Source organism: Manis pentadactyla, chromosome 10, assembly GCF_030020395.1.
Source record: "Manis pentadactyla isolate mManPen7 chromosome 10, mManPen7.hap1, whole genome shotgun sequence".
NCBI lineage: Eukaryota > Metazoa > Chordata > Mammalia > Pholidota > Manidae > Manis > Manis pentadactyla.
In genome coordinates this window covers 31498784-31518860 of record NC_080028.1, presented here as the reverse complement: position 1 = coordinate 31518860, position 20077 = coordinate 31498784, and the positions used below count along the sequence as shown (strand labels likewise).

Below are 20077 nucleotides of genomic sequence, written 5' to 3'. Positions count from 1 at the left end.
TAAGCCTCTAGCCAGACTTAGTAAGAGAAAAAGAGAGTCAACACACATCAACAGAATCAGAAACGAGAAAGGAAAAATCACGACTGACCTAACAGAAATACAAAGAATTATTAGAGACTACTATGAAAACCTATATGCTAACAAGCTGGGAAACCTAGGAGAAATGGACAACTTCCTAGAAAAATACAACCTTCCAAGACTGACCCAGAAAGAAACAGAAAATCTAAACAGACCAATTACCAGCAACAAAATTGAATCTGTAATAAAAAAACTACCCAAGAACAAAACCCCCGGGCCAGATGGATTTACCTCAAAATTTTATCAGACATACAGAGAAGACATAACACCCATTCTCCTTAAAGTTTTCCAAAAAATAGAAGAGGAGGGAATACTCCCAAACTCATTCTATGGTGCCAACATCACCCTAATACCAAAACCAGGCAAAGACCCCACCAAAAGAGAAAACTACAGACCAATATCCCTGATGAATGAAGATGCAAAAACACTCAACAAAATATTAGCAAACAGAATTCAAAACTACATCAAGAGGATCATACACCATGACCAAGTGGGATTCATCCCAGGGATGCAAGGATGGTACAACATTCGAAAATCCATCAACATCATCCACCACATCAACAAAAAGAAGGACAAAAACCACATGATCATCTCCATAGATGCTGAAAGAGCATTCAACAAAATTCAACATCCATTCATGATAAAAACTCTCAACAAAATTGGTAAGAAGGCAAGTACCTCAACATAATAAAGGCCATATATGACAAACCCACAGCTAACGTCATACTGAACAGTGAGAGGCTGAAAGCTTTTCCTCTGAGATCGGGAACAAGACAGGGATGCCCACTATCCCCACTGCTATTCAACGTGGTACTGGAGGTCTTAGCCACAGCAATCAGACAAAACAAAGAAATACAAGGAATCCAGATTGGTGAAGAAGAAGTCAAACTATCACTATTTGCAGATGACATGATATTGTACATAAAAAACCCTAAAGACTCCACTGCAAAACTACTAGAACTAATATCGAAATTCGGCAAAGTTGCAGGATACAAAATTAACACACAGAAATCTGTAGCTTTCCTATACACGAACAATGAACTAATAGAAAGAGAAATCAGTGTGCATTGAGCATTGACTCCCCTATACAGAATTTTATTGTTAACAACCATTTGATCAATAAATATGAGAGATGCCCTCAAAAAAAAAAAGTACACACTTCCAATGGTAAAATAAATAAGTAACCGGGATGTAATGTATAGCATAAGGAATATAGTCAAGATATTGTAACAGCTTGGTAAGGTGATAGCTGGTACCTAGAATTGTCATGTATATAAATGTTGAATCACTATGTTGTACACCTGAAACTAATGTAAGGTAATACTGTGTGTCAACTACCCTTCAATAAAAAATAATTATCTACAAAAAAAAAAAAAAAAAGAGAAATCAGGAAAACAATTCCATTCACAATTGCATCAAAAAGAATAAAATACCTAGGAATAAACCTAACCAAGGAAGTGAAAGACCTATACCCTGAAAACTACAAGACACTCTTAAGAGAAATTAAAGAGGTCACTAACAAATGGAAACTTATCCCATGCTCCTGGCTAGGAAGAATTAATATTGTCAAAATGGCCATCCTGCCCAAAGGAATATACAGATTCGATGCAATCCTTATCAAATTATGACGCAGTCTGGCCGCGCCGAGTCGAGCAGGTCCTGAAGTGCAAAAGGGGGGCGAAGAAAACAAAGAAAGACAGAAAGAACTGAGAGGGCTGACGCTCCTGCGTGTCGCCAGGAAAGCTTTATTCGAGTCCAGAGTATTTGTACAGCAAAGAAGGCACACTATTCCAGGAAATAGCATTATCCAATAGACAATCAAGCACAGTATTGACGTCAGCGGTAGCTGGGCAAATGTAGGCACAGCAGGGCTCCTTCAGTTGCTCATGGAATGCGTAAACAGGATGTTCTTTGTTCTCCATTCCTGCCACATCAGCAAGTAGGGGAAGGGGCATCAGCCCGCTCCCCACATCTCCCCCTTTTTTATTTTATAAGAGGGTGACAGTGCCTGTCTTAGGTGTTCCTGGATGACTCATCTGGACTTACCGGTCATTGGTACTCACATTCCATCATGAGGGCCCTGTCTTAGGTTGCCAGAGGTCTCCAAGACACTTACCCGTCATTGATTATCCTGTCCCCTTCTCCACATTCATATAAGGAGAGTGGCGTTTAAGAGCTAGCATATGGGTCTCAGAACCCAGTTGCAAAAAGGACCATAATCCTAGTTTGATGACACAAGGTATCAATGATATCATTACAAGAAGACATAGCAGAGCAGTCGCAATGGATAACAGAAAATGGGGCAAGTCTCCCAACTTGCTGAAAGGAGAGGCTGCGTGCTTGAGGGTGTCTAGGATATCTTGAGCGGTTTTAACAGGATCAAACCACAGTTCTGCATTTTGCATATCAAGTATTTCCTTAGGTAGGTCTAGAAAATCTTTGGTGAAATTATCAGTAAGCCATATGCCCTGTAGGTGATTCTTCACCATTTCCCAACTATACTTAGATTGATTATACTCTTTAGATGTGACACAAATTTCATTATAAGCTGCATGACATTTCAGTTGGTGCCTTAACTTTAGGCCCTGAACCTCTTCACCCAAATACATGACCATGTCATACAGGGTATTAAGCTTATGACTTATTTTCTCATCAATATTTCCTTGATCATTAAGAGCCTGAGTTGCATTTTGGGTCAAACCATTGACATAGATTGCAGTTTGTACATTCTCAGTTAATGCTACAGCTGCTACAGTAGAAGATACAATAAAGGAAATTAAAGATAACAACCCTACAATAATGAGGCCCACAGCTCTCTTGGGACGGTCTAGAGCTTTCTTCAATTCTATCAACACTTACAGGCCCTTATCATCATACCAAGGTCCCGTGTGGTTCACGGGAATCAAAAGGAAAGGGGGTTGCTTAAGTAAAAGAACCATGGTATTGTTGGACACAGAAGAGATGCAGCTAGTGAGACTGCAATTTTTACAGGCAATGCGAAACATATTTTTCTGATAAGTCATATTAATAGAAATAGACCCTACCAACAGCGCATGGGGGGGCAATGCAAGCTCCCACATGTGTGTCATTGTTTGCATTAATGCTTGTACTATTATCCCAATCTACCCCTCCCATAGCCACCCCTATTTTCCACCAAGAGGTTTGAGGGTACCCATCTGGAGTGTACCAAAGTCCCATCGAGAGTCCTCTGTATTGCGGGGCCGGCGTCTTTGAATTTGGTCCTAAAGACCAGTCCACAATGTAAAGTTCTTTAGTGATGTTCATCTGCTGTGGCCATTCACCACCTGTGCCTGCAAGTGAAGGGGAGCCCTTGCACTTTGTCCAGGGTAGTGGCAATGTGTCATTTTTAAATGAAGATGAAGATATAAGCACACTGCACACAGGGTGGTCAGAAGGCAAGGTGCTGTTGCTCCTATTGCTAGGTGTTCTGATGGGCCTCCCAAAATGTCAGAATCATTGGAGTAAATCTGTACCTCGGGAGACTTCCAACTGACTGGATGGAGCAGAGGAGGGTCAGTAACATAAACCCAATATATGCACTGAACTGCTTGCTCTTCAGCTGGGGTCCTCCAAAGCTGGAGCAGGATCAGGAGGAATATGGTCTGCATGACGCACCAGCCTTTCTGGCAACCACCTCGGGCCCTCAGCATCCTGTGGAAAGACACAAACGTGTCCTTGCCCCCAAAGAAGGATGGGATCTGGACCTTGCCACGCCCCAGTCAGAGGATCTTTCCATCACACCTGTGTGAGGGGCAGACGACTGCCAGAGCACCAAAAGCGCTCCGCGGAACTGCGTCCTGCAAGGTCTAGAGTTAAAAAATTTAAAATATAGAGTGCATGGGATAAATAATTCAAAGGTGTAATGGGGTATAACTCCCCCTTCTTAATTTTATTGAGCTGGGCTTTCAAAGTGCCATGGGCTCTTTCAACAATGCCTTGGCCCTGGGGACTATAGGGGATGCCTGTCTTGTGGGCAATACCCCATTGTGCACAAAATGTGTGAAAGCGGCTACTGGTATAGCCAGATCCATTGTCCGTTTTAATCAGCTTGGGAATGCCCATAACAGCAAAGCAAGAGAGGCAATGGTGAATAACTTGTGAAGTGGATTCTCCAGAGAGAGCGGTAGCATGCAAGAAACCTGAATAGGTGTCAATGGTAACATGAACATATTTTAATTTTCCAAATTCAGGGATGTGCATGACATCCATCTGCCACAGTGATTTGGCAGGAGGCCACGAGGGTTGACACCAAGTTGTGGAAGGTTGAAATGCTCAGGACAGGTTGAGCATCGTTTAACAATTTGTCTCGCAGCTTCTCTAGTGATGTGAAAATATTTGTGAAGACTATGACTGTTTTGATGATGTAATGGGTGAGAGTGCGTAGCCTTTTCTATTTGTGTAAGGCCTACGCAGGCGTGGCTGCATCAGCTAATGCATTACCTGCAGTCAAAGGACCAGGTAACATAGTGTGAGCATGTATGTGACCTATATAACAGCGCTCTGTCCGCTGTTGAAGCAAAGACTATATCTGTACAAAAAGCTGCTGGATGGCTGTAGCAGAAGTGTCAATGTGAGGAACAGTCTCCAGTTGGGAGACTGCATTGACTACATACTGGCTGAGTAAAGATTAAATGAGGATGAAAAGTGGAGCAGAACTAAAGCCACAGCACGCAGTTCTACCACTTGTGCCGAGGCTGGAGTGGTGCGGTGCAAAAAGGCTTTGCTATGCAGTACATGCACAGCCGTGCCATTGCTGGAGCCATCCGTGAAGATAGTGGGTGCACCTTCAATAGGTGTGGAGGAAATTATGCGTGGGAATACAAATTCTTGAAGTTGAGCAAACTGGAGTAGTTTCACCTGAGGGTAATGATTATCTACTACTCCTGTAAAATCAGCCAAAGCGATGGGAAATGCATCTGTGTTTTGTAAGAGCCAATCTATCTGTTGTTATGTGAAAGGAACACCAATTATAGATGGTTCAATTCTGAAATATTTTCTGGCCTCTGACCTTATTTCCTGTATTAAAGTTGCCACTTAGTCATGAAAAGGAGTCAATGATCTTCGAGGTGAAACTGCTAAATGTAACTACCAAAGCGGACCTTGTCCTTGCCAAAGGACCGCAGTGGGAGAATGTTTGGTAGCGAAAATGTAAGCTTCCAAAGGTTCATTGTAATTAGAATATGTCAGTTGCTGTTGTGCAATGGCCTGTTCTACACGCAACAGAGCAGTCTTGGACAGCGGAGTAAGTTCCCTAGGTGAGTTTGGATCTGGATCTCCCTTTAACACATCAAATAGAGGCTTTAGTTCACCAGTGGTGATTCCTAATGAAGGCCTCAACCAATTAATATCCCCTAGCAATTTCTGAAAATCATTCAAAGTCTTCAACTGATCTTTTCTCAACTCTGTCTTTTGGGGTCTAATTTCGTGATGGTACAATTTATAACCTAAATAGGAAAATGGATTAACTGTCTGCACTTTCTCGGGAGCTATAACCAGACCTCGCTCTGACAAAGAGGTCTGCAGGGCAGAATAAGCTTCAAGCAGTGTTTTCTGTTCCTGGGAAGCTAAGAGGATATCATCCATATTTGAGGAAATTGTGAACCAATGGGGAGCATAGCTGCAGATACATACTTCTGACACAAGGTGGGGCTATTGGCCATGCCTTGAGGCAAAACTAACCATTGATATATTTCCTTAGGTTCTTTAAGATTAGTACTCGGGACACTAAAAGCAAATCTTTTACAATCTTGTGGGGCTAAGGGAATAGTATAAAAGCAATCTTTCAGGTCTAATACTATTTTATAGGTATTATTTGGAATAGCAGCAGGATGGGGCAGCCTAGGTTGAAGAGCCCCCATCACTTCCATGGTTTCATTCACCTTCCTTAAATCTTGCAATAGCCTCCACTTTCCTGATTTTTTCTTAATAACAAATATAGGGGAGTTCCAAGGAGATGTAGAGGAAGTAATATGACCTTTATCCAATTGTTTCTGAACTAACAATTGAGCTGCCACAATTTTTTCCTCGGACAAGGGCCACTGATCTATCCACACTGGCACATCGCTTTTCCAGTGAATAGAGTCTGCATGGAGAACAGGCAAGATCATGGCCCTTGAGGAAAATACCCCAATCCTCTTCTGCCTTGTTTTAGAGCTAATGGAAGGGGTTCCACAATACCTTGGTTATTGCTACCTAGCCCTTGTTGTGGAAGGAGTCCTTGATTAAACATCTGTTGTGAAACTTGAGCAGAGGGACTATATAGATAAACTCCCATCTCAGACATGACGTCTCTACCCCATAGATTTATAGGTAATCATGGTACAATATATGGCTGAAAAGTACCTATATGTCCCTCAGAATCTTCCCAGGTTAATATATCAGAACTTTGTAGAGGCGATTGAGACTGACCTATGCCTCAGAGCTCCGTAAGTGTTTGCTGTGTGGGCCAAGCAGATGGCCAATGAATGTCTGCTATACAAGAAACATCTGCTCCTGTGTCTAGGATTCCTTTGAACCACTTTCCTTTAATTTTCAACTCTAGTTGGGGTCTGTTCTGTTTGATCTCTTGGATCCCATAAGCTTCTGAAGAACCAAAGCCTCCATCTTTTCTAGGGCTTGTGGTGACTGTTCTCCCCACAGATATTACGGGGAGCAATATTAGTTGTGCTATCCTTTGTCCAGAGGGGATCACTGATATGCCTTGGGGAGAGTGTGTCATGACTTTAATTTCACCAGTGTAATCCGCATCTATTATACCTGGGGCAACATGTAATCCTTTCATGGTGGTACTACTTCTTCCCAGCAATAATCCTACTGTCTCTGGAGGTAATGGTCCATAGACTCCTGTAGGAAGGGCCTGCATACCCATTTCTGGTGTTAATACTGTGTAGGCGGTGGAACTGAGGTCCAGTCCTGTGCTCCCTGAGGTCGCTCGAAAGAGGTCTTGAACGGATTTCCACTGCTTAGAGCCTGACTCCCAGAAGCATGATTTTCTGTGGTCACCTGCAGTGCCCCATAGCATTGTTTGTTTGGGGCCTGGGGCTGGCCCCTCTGCCAGTTTCCCTGAAGGGAACAACCATCTTTATCAAATCTTGATCTACAGTCCTTTGCCCAATGTTTTCCTTTTTTACACCTAATACAAAGCGGCTGTGTAGCCTTACCTCCTTGATTGGCTGGAGGCCTGGAGGTTTGAGGGCATTGTCTGGCTATATGCCCCATCTGTCCGCAATTAAAGCGCGCACCGACAGGACCCTGACGCCCACGAGATCTGGTCTGCTGAAGCACAACTTCTTTGATGGACTTCCCTTGCAGTGCTGCCGCCATAGCTAATCCCTGGGTATAGGATGGCCCTATAACTGAACATAAGTGAATGTAATCTGATAAGATGGCTTTTTTCCGGAATGGCCTCAAGACAGTTTGGCAGGCACTGTTGGCGTTCTCATAGGCCAACTGTGTGACTAGGGCAGTACTAGCCTCTGATTCTCCAAATGTTCTCCCAGCTGTCTTCAATAGGCGAGCCACAAATTCTTGAAATGGCTCATCAGGCCCTTGCCTGATCTTAGAGACCTCCTCTGTTCTATTAGTATTTTCTGGGAGAGCCTTCCATGCTCTTCTAGCTGCCACATTTGTTTGAGCATATACTGCTAACTGAAAGACCAACTGTTGATCTACCTCAGCATATTGGCCCTCTCCCGCCAACATGTCAAAAACAATGGGTATTTGCTGAGCAGCATTAATCCTAGCTGTTTTCTGACAATTCTCATAAAATTCTAATTTCCATAACAGATAATCTCCCCCCGTAAGACATGAATGTGCTAAGGACTTCCAATCTCCCGCGGGCAAAGCTTCTGTAGTCATAGCTTTTAAGATGGTTAATGTAAACGGAGCAGTGGGGCCATATTTATTGCAGGCCTCTTTCAGCTCTTTCAACTGTTTGAAAGGAAATGGCACATGTTGTCTGAATACCTCTCCATTGTCACCTGGCCGTTCTAACACTGGATAGACAAAAAATTCTTGTGTGTCCTCTCCCTGATCTTGAGCTTGTTATAGTACTGCCTCAAGAGGAGTAACTTTTCGCTGTCTCTTCTGCATATTAACTGGGAGCACACGAGGCTTTTCCTCCTTCGACTCTATGGGCTGTTTTTCTTTCTGTTCTAAACCCTTCTCTGTCTTTAGCTCCACTATTTTCTCTTTAGTTTGTTCTGAGGATATAGGCTGAACAGGATCAAAACATGCCCTTTCAAGGGGAGCTGTTTCAGCCTTACTCACAGGGGAGTCTCTTCTCTCCGGGTGCGGCTGTCCCATCTTTTGCTGCGCTTCTAAGGCTAAAGTAAGCTGCTTCAGGATGCCCTGAATTTCATTCCACTGCTCTTCGAAAGGTATTCCGGATGGGTCTGCGGCGACTGTCCGTGTTGCTGTGAGCAGGGATGGATAACCTTTCTTGCTAGAGCCTATGGAGGCTATCTCTATTGTTTGTATCTCCTTATCACAAAGTTGAACTAAAGCTTCCTCCACTAGAGGGCTCTGTTCCTCCTCCATCTCCTCGTCCGAGCCGCTGTCCGGTTCGTGATAAGATGGCTCCCGCCCTTCCGGCACTTCTAATGGCGGAGCAGATGGGGCAAGGGAAACAAAGGCAAAAATGAACAAGTGGGACTATATCAAGCTAAAAAGCTTCTGTACAGCAAAGGACACCATCAATAGAACAAAAAGATATCCTACAGTATGGGAGAACATATTCATAAATGACAGATCCGATAAAGGATTGACATCCAAAATATATAAAGAGCTCACATGCCTTAACAAACAAAAAACAAATAATCCAATTAAAAAATGGGTAGAGGAGCTGAATAGACAGTTGTCTAAAGAAGAAATCCAGATGGCCAACAGGCACATGAAAAGATGCTCCACATCGTTAATCATCAGAGAAATGCAAATTAAAACCACAATGAGATATCACTTCACACCAGTAAGGATTGCCATCATTGAAAAGACAAACAACAACAAATGTTGGCAAGGGTGTGGACAAAGGGGAACCATCCTACACTGCTGGTGGGAATGTAAATTAGTTCAACCATTGTGGAAAGCAGTACGGAGGTTCCTCAAAAAACTAAAAATAGAAATACCATTTGACCCAGGAATACCACTCCTAGGAATTTACCCTAAGAATGCAGCACTCCAGTTTGAAAAAGACAGATGCACCCCTATGTTTATCGCTGCACTATTTACAATAGCCAAGATATGGAAGCAACCTAAATGTCCATCAGTAGATGAATGGTTAAAGAAGATGTGGTACATATACACAATGGAATATTACTCAGCCATAAGAAAAAAACAGATCCTACCATTTGCAACAACATGGATGGAGCTAGAGGGTATTATGCTCAGTGAAATAAGCCAGGTGGAGAAAGACAAGTACCAAATGATTTCACTCATATGTGGAGTATAAGAAGAAAGAAAAACTGAAGGAACAAAACAGCAGCAGAATCACAGAACTCAAGAATGGACTAACAGTTACCAAAGGGAAAGGGACTGGGGAGGATGGGTGGGAAGGGAGGGATAAGGGCGGGGAAAAAGAAAGAGGGCATTACGATTAGCATGTATAGTGCGTGGGGGACACGGGGAGGGCTGAGCAACACAGAGAAGACAAGTAGTGATTTTACAGCATCTTACTACGCTGATGGACAGTGACTGTGAAGGGGTATGTGGGGGGGGACTTGGTGAAGGGGGGAGCCTAGTAAATATAATGTTCTTCATGTAATTGTAGATTAATGATACCAAAATAAAAAAAAACAAAAACAAAAAAAAACTTATCTCCCTCAAGAAGCCTTTCCAGCTTCTTGACCTCTGCCTATCCTAAACCAGACAGATTGTTTCTTTTTTAACCTCCCTTTTATCACTGCTTGTTTGAATGTCTGTTATTCATGTATTTATTATTATTACATGGCTTACTATTCTTTGGCTTCTGTCTCCTTATTTAATGAAAATTATTGATTCCCTATAGTGTGCCAGCACTGTGATGGCATTGGTCTTATTCTGTAGATAATGAATTCTTGGTAGCTGTGAATATAGCAAATGCTCATAAGTTTTTGTTGAATTAAGTTTTAGCATTAGATGGCTGTCACTGCCTGCTCAGCTGGAGAAGAAATCCTGGACACAAAGTGGAAGCATGGTTTCCACACAGTTTTACTATCTGTGATCTGAGGAAGGGCCAGCCTTGGGGCTAGGTTTTGTCTGCTCCTTTCTAGTTCTACAAGCTGACATGGATGCAGTGACTAGTCATGAACACTAGGGAGCACTAGGGAGACAGCATGGGCATCTTTTTCAGTATGAAAGGGCCCTCCAGGGCTAGGGGAGTCTGCCCAAGCTCGGGAAGAGTGGGGAAAGATGCGAAGAAGGGGGCAGAAATCAGGTTAAGAGCATAAAGGGAAGAGGAGAGGGAAAGATAGCAGTAAAGAGGAAGCGTAGAGGAGGAACAGATCTTGTAATGGATGAGGGAGGTCTCTGGCATCACATCAAACTTCGTCAACACATTTCCCTATCCACCTCTTACCAAGTCTACAATCACCCTAATTTGTGACACAATTGTGTCTCACATGAAAGACAACACCTCTCAATTATCTCCTATGACCACACCTACCCCCTTCTCACCTGTTTTCCACACAGTCCCCAGGTAATCTTCAGAAAATGTAAACCTTGTTGTGTTACTCCCTTTGCTTAAAAACCTTTCAGCAACTCCTCTTGGACTTAGGATAAAGATCAAATTCCTTGCTATGGACTCCAATGGCTGCATAGTCTGTCTTCAGCCTCACCTCACCTGACTTGTTTCTCCACACTTGTTTCCCTAATGTGCCAAACTCCCTTCTGCTTCAGAGCTTTGCACGTGACTTTTCTCCCTCTAGAGTGTTTCTGTCAACTTCTCTTCAACTCTCTCATTCTTGGTCAACTCCTACTTACCCTGCAGGTCCCATCTCATTTTCCCAGGGAGGCCTTTCCTGGCCACTGGGATGGGTTCTCTCTTTGTGTTCATAATAACACCCTCACAATTGTAGTGTATGGGTGTTTGTGAAAGTATTTGTTTAATGTTTGTCTCCTCTTTTAAACTCTAGAACTGTAATAATAGAGACTGCTACTGTTTTACTCACTGCTGTATCCCTACCTCTGCATAGTGCCTAGAGTATATTGGCATCCAATAACTATTAATAGAAAAACTGAATAAGAGTGGGTGATGCTGGCTCTATGATCAGATTGGGTGGAGGTGGGGTCACCCCTTGGGGAGAGTCACTTAGCAGTAGGAACCTGGGTGGATGAGACCATTCTCAATCCCAGAGGGGATAAGCAGGGTGGAGATGGTGTTACTGTGAAGTGTAAAGCATTAGAAGGCATGGAAGACCTGTTGCTCTAAGAGCCCTCCTGCCTGTGACTGATGCTGTCACAGCATTTAGGACTCCTTTCTGCTTTTTCCACTCCTTATTCCATTTTCACTCCCAAATTATAGGGTATTTCTTCTCCTGTTCTCTTCCTCAGAATTCACTGGATGCCTAAATCCCATATCCTTTTGGATTGGTTTTACACTACAGATTACTAGAACTGAAAGAGTTTCTACTGTGTCACTAGTACTGCCTCCATTGGCTTTCCCCTTCTTAGTGCTTCTGTGCGCCAGCACTGCTTTGTATTTATCTCCATTTTACAGACGAGGAAGCTAAGGCATTGGAGATTATTTAATTTGCCCAAGGAATTTTATGTATTACCTAGTCCAGTCCTCTTACATAAAAAGAGAGGAAACCAAGACCCAGAAATATTACCTACTTACCCAGTAACACCAAGTGCATTCAGTTTCTAGGGCTGCTGTAACAAAGTGCCACAAACTGGTGGCTTACAACAGTTCTAGAGGCTAGAAGACTGAAACCAAAATGTTGGCAGCATCATGGTCCCTCTGAAACCTGTAACGAAGAGTCCTTCCTTGCTACTTCCTAGCTTCTGGTGTTTGCCAGCAGTTTTTGGCATCCTTTGACTTGCAGTTTCATAACCCCTCTCTCTGTCTTCATCAGCACATGTCGGTTTCCCTGTATTTCTCTGAATCTTCACCTGGCTGTCTTCTTAAGGACACCATTAGTCTTGGGCTAGGGGCCCACATTCTCCAATATAATCTCATGTTAACTAATTACATCTGCAATGACCCTGTTTCCAAATAAGGTCACATTTTAGGTCCTGGAGTTAGGGCTTCAATGTACCTTTTCTTGGGGGACAAGATTCAAGCCATGTCACCAAGTACTTAGTGTCAGAGGTGGTACAAGAATCCAGGTAGACTCATGCATAGGATCACTTTACTTGGTGCTCTATATAAGTCCATATTCTCTCTTTTTATTTTTTATTGCAATAAAGTTGATACACAATATTATGTTGGTTTTATATGTACAACATAGTGACTTGATAATTTATACATTACTAGATGCCTGCCATAATAGGTGTAGTTACCCCGTTATCATGAGCCCATATTCTTGTAATTCATTTATCCCACATGCATTGGATATAATAAATTTTGGTGGAATCTCTTCCCCTACAGGTAGAGTACAGTTTTGAGATTTATATCTAATTGTCTTGCTCATGGTTGATCCTTACCAGTTCTATTTTTTTAAACAGCTTTTTTTGAGGTATAATTGATACACAGTAACCTGCACATAGTTAAAGTACATGGTTTAATAGATTTTGATGTAAGTATAAGCCCTTGAAACCAGTACCAAAGTAAAGATAGTAAACATAGCCATTTCTCTGAAAACTTTACTTTTGTCCCTGTGTAGCTTCTCCCCCCAATTCCATCTACCTCGTCCCCGAGCAACCACTCATTTGCTTTCTGTCACTCTAAATTAGTTTGCATTTTCTAGAGTTTTACGTAAGTGGAATTATACAGTATGTTCTCTTTTTTTTTGGTCTGGTTTCTTTCATTCAGCATAATTATTTTGAGCTTAAATTATATGATTGTGTGGCCTTTTATTTATTTTATAGTATCTGCTTATATGGATATATCACAACTTGTTTATCCATTTATATATTGACACATATTTGGCTCAGTTCCAGACTTTGGCTATTACAAACAAGGCTTTTAGGAACACTAGTGTTTGTACATGTGTTTGTATGGGTTTACACATTTCCTTTATTCTTGGTAGACACATAGGAGTGGAATAGCTGGATTAACCTGAAAAGTTATTTCCCAAAATGGTTTTACCATTTTACCTTCTTAGAAGCAGTGTATGAGAGTTCATTTCTTTGCATCCTTGTCAGTACTTGGTATGGTCAGTCTTTTTAATTTTAGCCATTTGAATCAGTATGAAGTGTAACTTATTGTGGTTTCAATTAGCTTTACCTAATGATAAGCTTTTTGTCAGAGGCTTAGTAGCTGTCCAGTATCTTCTTTGGTGGACTGGCTGTTCCAAGTACCCCTACTTTTGGCTGTAGTTGTCAGAGAGGGGTCTGTAACCCTGGTCCAGACTTTTCTTTCCCTTACCTTGAGCTATGAGGTCCATATTACTCAAATAAGGATTTCTGAAAATTCAAACAATAAACCCAATCTCCTTTTTCTAGAGAAAAGGAAGCTTATCGGTTTTGAATAAAATGAGACTGTACAATATCAAAGCATTTGTTGTGTGTGGCATGAGTTTTCCTATCCAGAGAAAAACTTTCCTGACTCAAGAGTGTTGGTGACCATTCTCTACACTGGGGTGTCCTCTACTGTGGGGTAAATGATTGTTTGACCTTCTTTCTAGTGCAGTTCCCCTCTGCTTGATCCTTTGGTGTAGCAAGAAAAAAAATAGGAAGGTCATGTTTTAAGGACAGGTGTTTTGTTTGATTCAGTGGCTCTGTGGCAAACTAATTCAAAGTCCAGTTTATATTTAGCTTTTGGGATGATTGAAAGGGTCTACTATTACCCTGTTCTGCTACTTTCAGTTTAAAAATTTTTTATCTATTAAATAAGCAGAAAAGTTCACACCTGTTTAAATCATAGATGTGTGTCTGTTCTTTGCTCTTCTAATAACACAGAGAGCTCTGAGATGAATAAAAGGTAGCAAAAGCAGCTATATGGATAGCCAGTTGATTCAGTGCCATTTATTGAAAATTCCTCCTTTCCCCACAGCAGTACAGTGCTACCTCTGTCCTATCAGCTGATCACTTTTGTGAGCACCACCATTCTGTTCCACTATTTGCCTATTTTTGTACAAATACTGCACTATCTTAATTACTGTAGCTTTGTAATAGGTCTTGATATCGGGTAGTGTGAGTCTTCTGGTTTGGCTTTCTTTACATCACCTCAGCTATTTCTTAGTGGACTTTTATAGGATTAAAAAGAATAATGTTGCATTTTCAAAGCGAATAAAAATGTCCCACATCCAAAGCTCGGTCAAGAGAAGTGCCCCAAAGAAAAAAATTAACTTTTGTTCCGTAAATGCAGAGCCTGTGTTTACAAAAAAATATGTATGCACTCTCATCATTGGTTTTATGTAGAGAGGAAAGGCGCTGCATTCGATTTTGATTAAGGGCCCATTTATATCAGTTACTGGTTGGATCATTCTGGGTGGAGACTCTAGTTTCCCTGCCTGGGTTTGCAGTATGACAAATGGCAGGGTCCCCATCTAAATCCCTTTTCTGGGCAGCTAACCACAAATTAAGGGCTCAGTAAAAACATTTTAACTAAATGTAATGCAAATCCATGAAGGGAGGTACAGAATCCATGTCCTCACATAAAAGTCTTGCTAGTAATCTAAGTCAGGGTAGGTGTGTGGTGGAGAGTGAAGGAGATGGCTCTGAGAAATTATGTGGGTGGGGAAGGGTATTGGTCAGACTTTTTGTTGTGTCATAAACCACCCAAAATTCAGTGACTTATGGCACATTTATTTTTCTTGCTCTTGGAGCGGAGTGGGGAGGGGACTCTATTTTAGGAGCCAGAATTTGGGCTGAAATCAAGTCTGTTCCACATGTTTTATCCTGGGGCCCAGGTGGTAGTAGGGGGACAGTGGACACCTGGGGCGTGCTTTCTTCTGGCAATCACAGGAGCACAGGAGGCCAAACAGAACCACACAAGTACATTCTTAGTTTTTGCTTGTGTCACACCTGCTAACACTGCATTGGCAAAGCAAGTCACATGACCAAGCTCAACATCTGAGTGATGGAGGAATATACTCTGTCCATTGTAGTGCTCTGATCACGTGACGGTGGGTGGGTGGCGGGTGAGGAATTGGGAATCATTATCCACCTATCACAGGAAGGGACAGTGTTCTTGAGCTGAGAGAACCTACCCTGCTGCCTCTGGGAATGTGGACTGGCAGAAGACGTCTTCCAGAAAAATTGGGGGAGAATTAGTCCTGATAAGGAGCTGTATAGTATTGGTGCCAGAGTACAGGCTGGCCTCTATTTTCTCTTTACTTTACCGTTGTTTACAATAGTATTGTAACAGGACACCGGCTGCCTAGCTAAGGACTATATTTCCCAGGTTGCCTTGCAGCTAAGGATGGCATGTAGTTAAATTCTGTCTTTGGAGTATAAATGGAAGTGATGGTACCTCTTTCAGGCCTGCACCTTGAAACATTTTATGTGTGTTTCTCCAAACTTATTCCCCTTCCTAAAAATTGGAGTATGGAGTGCCTTCAGTCCAGCTCTGTCCATGTAGTTGAGGACAACACCCTGTGGCAGTGCTTCTCAAATTTCTCTGTGCATAAGGATCACCTGGAGAGTGATCCTTATTAAAAGATTAGGTTAAAACAGATTAAAACGAGGATTCAGTGGGTCTGCAAGAAATCCAAAAATTTGCATTTCTAACAAGTTCCCCTGTGTCCAGGGGAGAGACCAGAGGCTGATGCTGCTGGTCTGTGGACCACACTTCCAGTAGCAGTGCTGTAGAGGATGGTGGAGATGTAGGATGGAAAGAATCTGAGTTTCTGAATGTCTGTGGGGGACAAAGGAGCCTGTCTATGAACCTTGGATTGCTTTGTGAAAGCACCATATTTTTGAGACTCTGTTACAGTGCTTAGTCACTTATCCTAGCCAACATGATCATCCTGACATTCTGCCAATCTTTCCCTCTGTCTAAACCAAATGTCTCCCACAATTTTCTTCTGTTTCATTTTGAACTCTTCTTCCTGATAGTGAATAATATTATCCACCTCTACTAAATGAAAGTCATAAGAGCTGGCCTCTGGAATGCCATATTCAAGTGTCGATTTTAGCCTCAAGCTGTTCTCAAGCAAGGATTTTCCTTCACTATCTTTCCCAAGGAGATGTGGGAAACTTAAGTGATGGGCTTTCTCCTTTCTATATCATGTAGCAAGTCTGGCTCAAAACCCAGCCCTTAAACATGTGACTTGAGACAGTTTAACTTGAGTAACATTTATTTTGGAGGCAGAGATGGGGGAAGATTCAGAGCTTCCAATAATCTTGAGGAATTACTTTGCCTTCTGGGCCATCTTTTTCAGGAGCCATATTCAAGGATAGTCTCACACCTTACAGCTGGCCAGGTATGTGGACAAATCCTTGCCTTTGCAGTGTTTTACCCAGGCCACCCTAAGGATAGAGAAATAAAGCATAGATCAGATGCAGGGGCAGGAGTCTGTAAGGGACTCAGCCGAGAGGGAATGTAGGATCTGCAAGCCGGAGTCGGTGTATGCTGTAGGAGAGTCTCAGGGAGGGCTTGCCTTTCTAAGACACATCTGGAGGGGGGCTGCAGTGATGTCTGCAGTGAAGGTGTCACAATATTATTCTGCCTCACTTCACATCAGGAGGACAGTCTCCACTCCTTACGAAGCCCAGGGAAAATCCTACAGCATAGATGCTACTTATATTAGCATCCCAGATACTGCCTGGGCCCATCCCTGCCACAGTGGCTGGTCTCTGCCCTTCATGTTCTCCTTACCAGGCAGACATCCCATTAGGATCTTTCACAACCCTCTTGGCACAGGAGATGTCATCACTGATGTTATCATCCATAAATTCTGAAAGGAAAAGCAAATGAGTGCGGAGAGAAAAATCCCTTTTCATGTTTTAATAGCCAGTCCTTTTTTGAGGGGAATTCCTAGAGGAAATGGAGCCTTGAGATTCAGAAACTTTTCATCTCTGGAGCCCTTCTGTGTGTTTACCTTCCATCCTGCATTGGTTTTCTTGCCTTTTGTTAGAATCTGTCTCTGAGCATTGTTCCTTCCAGTGGGCATCCAGGACCCGATGGACCACGGACAGCCTTTGTTTTCAGGAAACTGCTTAGTGCGTGCAGAGTATTGTGTGTGGGTATGTGGAATGGTGATGCAGTGGTGTGTGTACTAGAAACAGGACAGCTCATCTTCAGGGATGGGAACCTAGGAAGGTGAGGCTTAGTTAGGGGTCACTGTGTCTTTCTTCCTCCATTTTGGCAGGAGGATCTCTGTGGAACCCTGTTTTAGTGTTAGGACTATTTAGGGTCCCTTTATTCCCTACACTCAGCTTCCCCAGCACAGGCTGAGGGTTGGTGTTAGGGAATAGTGTGTTCAGTTTTGCACCTATTGAACCACCCCCACCTCGCCCAGTCCTCAGAGGAGATAGAGTCCTTACTGGTGCATAACGTGTTGCAGGCATTTGCTGAGGAATGCTTGCTGTCTTTGCACCACCACTTGTTGTTCAGCTGGAAGAGCCCATAGTCACTACTTCCATTGGCATTATCTCCATTATAGGCCCGGGTGTTGAAGTTGCTCTCATACTGAGCCAGGCAGACCCCTGTGTCAGAGAGAGCAAAAGGTGTGGACACAAAAGGGAGAGTGCTCCATGGTGAGACACAACTTTTGCTGTACTAGAACTACCAGAAAAGAAAGTTTATTAGGAGTGAAATGAAAAGACAATTGGATCCTCAGTGTCAAAGTTCATTTATAACCCATCATGTATTCCCCGTCCCAAGCAATAATTAGCCCATGGTAAGTACATAATAACCATTTATTAAATAAATGCATTTGGAATGTCCAATGATCAATCAATCACAGTCTGCTCCTCAGTTTTCCTTTCCAGCCTTATCTCCCAGTGCAATATCCAACAGTTTCCATGTATATTCACTTTGCTCTATATCCCAAGGTATACACAACAGAAGAGGTGGACAGTGGAGAAGAATCCTAGAAAGTCCAATAAAACCATCCTTGAGAGTGACAAGAGTGAGTGTGTTTGGCAATGAAGATACTCAAGGAAAATTGAAATAGTTTCACATGTTCTTACCAGCGAGGCAGGTGACGGGTTCTCGACCCTTCTTGCACCCTTGTCATTGCCTCACCTTCTGATCTCACAGTCCCCATCTAACTCCCTTGTGACACTAGTAAAAAAGCCTTTAGAAGAACATAGCAGATGTAGGCTATTGTTTGACAGACAAAAGGGCAGGGAAGAGAATGGCGGGCAGCACCTATTGTTCTAGAGACCTGGACTGCAAGGAGGCAGGGGAAGGCAAAGGTGACGGCAGCAGAGCCAGAAGTCGTTAGGTTAGCCTCTGGGTATGTCCAAGGAAATATTCTAGGCCTTTGGGTGCGAAGGTGATTTGGGGGAGAAGCACAAGAAAAATCTCTTGTAGGTAAGATAATTTCTGGTGGAAAGAGAGAAAAGGAGAACCAGATGGAATTACAGGGCAGAGGGGGCAGAGACAGGAAGAGCAGTCAGGGGAGTGGGAGAGAGACCTAACAAAGGAGTGAATGACAAGTGCAAAGGGTGGGATTGCTTGGCTGGGGAGGACGACCTCTTTGGGCAGAGACAGAAAGGATGGACGAGTAGTTTATACTCACAGTCTTCCAGGCTGTAGCCATAGTAGCCATCCATTCCTGCGGCTTTCAGCAAATGGGCCAGCTCACACTTGGAGAAGATTTTGGCCTCATAAGCTGCAAAGAAGCAGCTGAGGAGGGAGAGGATCAAAATGGACCTCATTTCTGTAGCTGGTGGAACCCAAGACTGCTGTGTCCAGGACGCTGAAGTCTCTTATACCCTCCAGGCACAAAGGTGTCTCTGAGTGTGCAGTAGTGCTGGCATCTATGCCAGGAAGGATTTGACTGCCCAAGACTAATTCTCCAAACTGCTCAGTCAGTGTGAACTTCAGGGAAGGGAATGTAACCGAGAATGGTACCAGGAATAAAGTCTTGGTGTGAAGGGGGGTGCTGTCCTGGATTTGGGCAAATGCATGGGGGGAAATGGGAAGAGAAGGGAGTTGGTAGCAGGAAAAAAGTGATTTTCAAGGGCTTGTGCTTTTGTTGGAAGGTCCCCAAAGGGCGTTGTCTGTCTATGCTTTGCTGAACTTTGACTCATTATCTGTGCTTGGCTGAAGGTCTTTTCCCTCTTAATCTAGTGGGGCATCCATGATGGCTATCACTGGGTTTGGAGGGATTGAAGACCTTCTGGTGTCTAAAATCAGTAAATGTTGAACAGACCACTAGAGCCCAAATCCATAATATCGTGGTGTCTGAAAGAAGTCATCAGATCTGAATCCCCAACCATACTTGAATTCCCTCTAATGTCTGTGATCACTGATCATCAAACAGTTTGTATTTGTCAGGGTTATCCAGAGAAACAGAACCAGTAGGACATTTATATACATATAAAATAAGTTATTGGCTCATGTGATTATGGAGGCTGAGAAGTAGAACTGATTGTGTAAATTCCAGTCTGATGAGTCTGAATCTAAGGGGCAGGAGAAGACCAATATCCCAGATCAAATACAATCAGACAGAGAGAAAGAATTCTTTCTTATCTAGCCTTTTATTCTATTCAGGCATTTAGCAGACTGGATGGGGCCCGTTCACATTGGAGAGGGCAATGTGCTTTACTTTTCTATCAATTCAATGTTAATCTCATCTGGAAATACTCTAAGAAATATACCCAGAAATAATGTTTAACCAATTATCTGGGCACCCTTTGGTCCAGTCAAGTTGACACATAAAATTAACTATCATGTATTTGTTGAGCTGGTACAGTGATGAGATGTGTGATATCCTGAAGACCACCA

General features: G+C 42.8%; 1 protein-coding gene across 1 annotated transcript; it reads right to left on the bottom strand.

Moving 5' to 3' along the window:
- Positions 1 to 16506: 16506 nt before the first annotated feature.
- Positions 16507 to 19005, bottom strand: LOC118915715 (lysozyme C, milk isozyme-like). Its single transcript, XM_036891891.2, has 4 exons — positions 18867 to 19005; positions 17665 to 17826; positions 16997 to 17075; positions 16507 to 16647 (listed from the first exon to the last, which is right to left on the bottom strand). The coding sequence occupies exons 1-4, from the start codon at positions 19003 to 19005 to the stop codon at positions 16581 to 16583; spliced, it is 447 nt and encodes a 148-aa protein (XP_036747786.2). The 3' UTR covers positions 16507 to 16580.
- Positions 19006 to 20077: the final 1072 nt, after the last annotated feature.

Coding starts and splice junctions, on each gene's coding strand:
- LOC118915715 (XM_036891891.2), bottom strand. CDS start 19,005: ATGAGGTCCATTTTGATCCTCTCCCTCCTCAGCTGCTTCTTTGCAGCT. Junction 17,076..17,664: donor CTGCAACACGTTATGCACCA/GTAAGGACTCTA, acceptor TTTTCCTTTCAG/AATTTATGGATGATAACATC. Junction 16,648..16,996: donor CCTAATGGGATGTCTGCCTG/GTAAGGAGAACA, acceptor CTCTATCCTTAG/GGTGGCCTGGGTAAAACACT.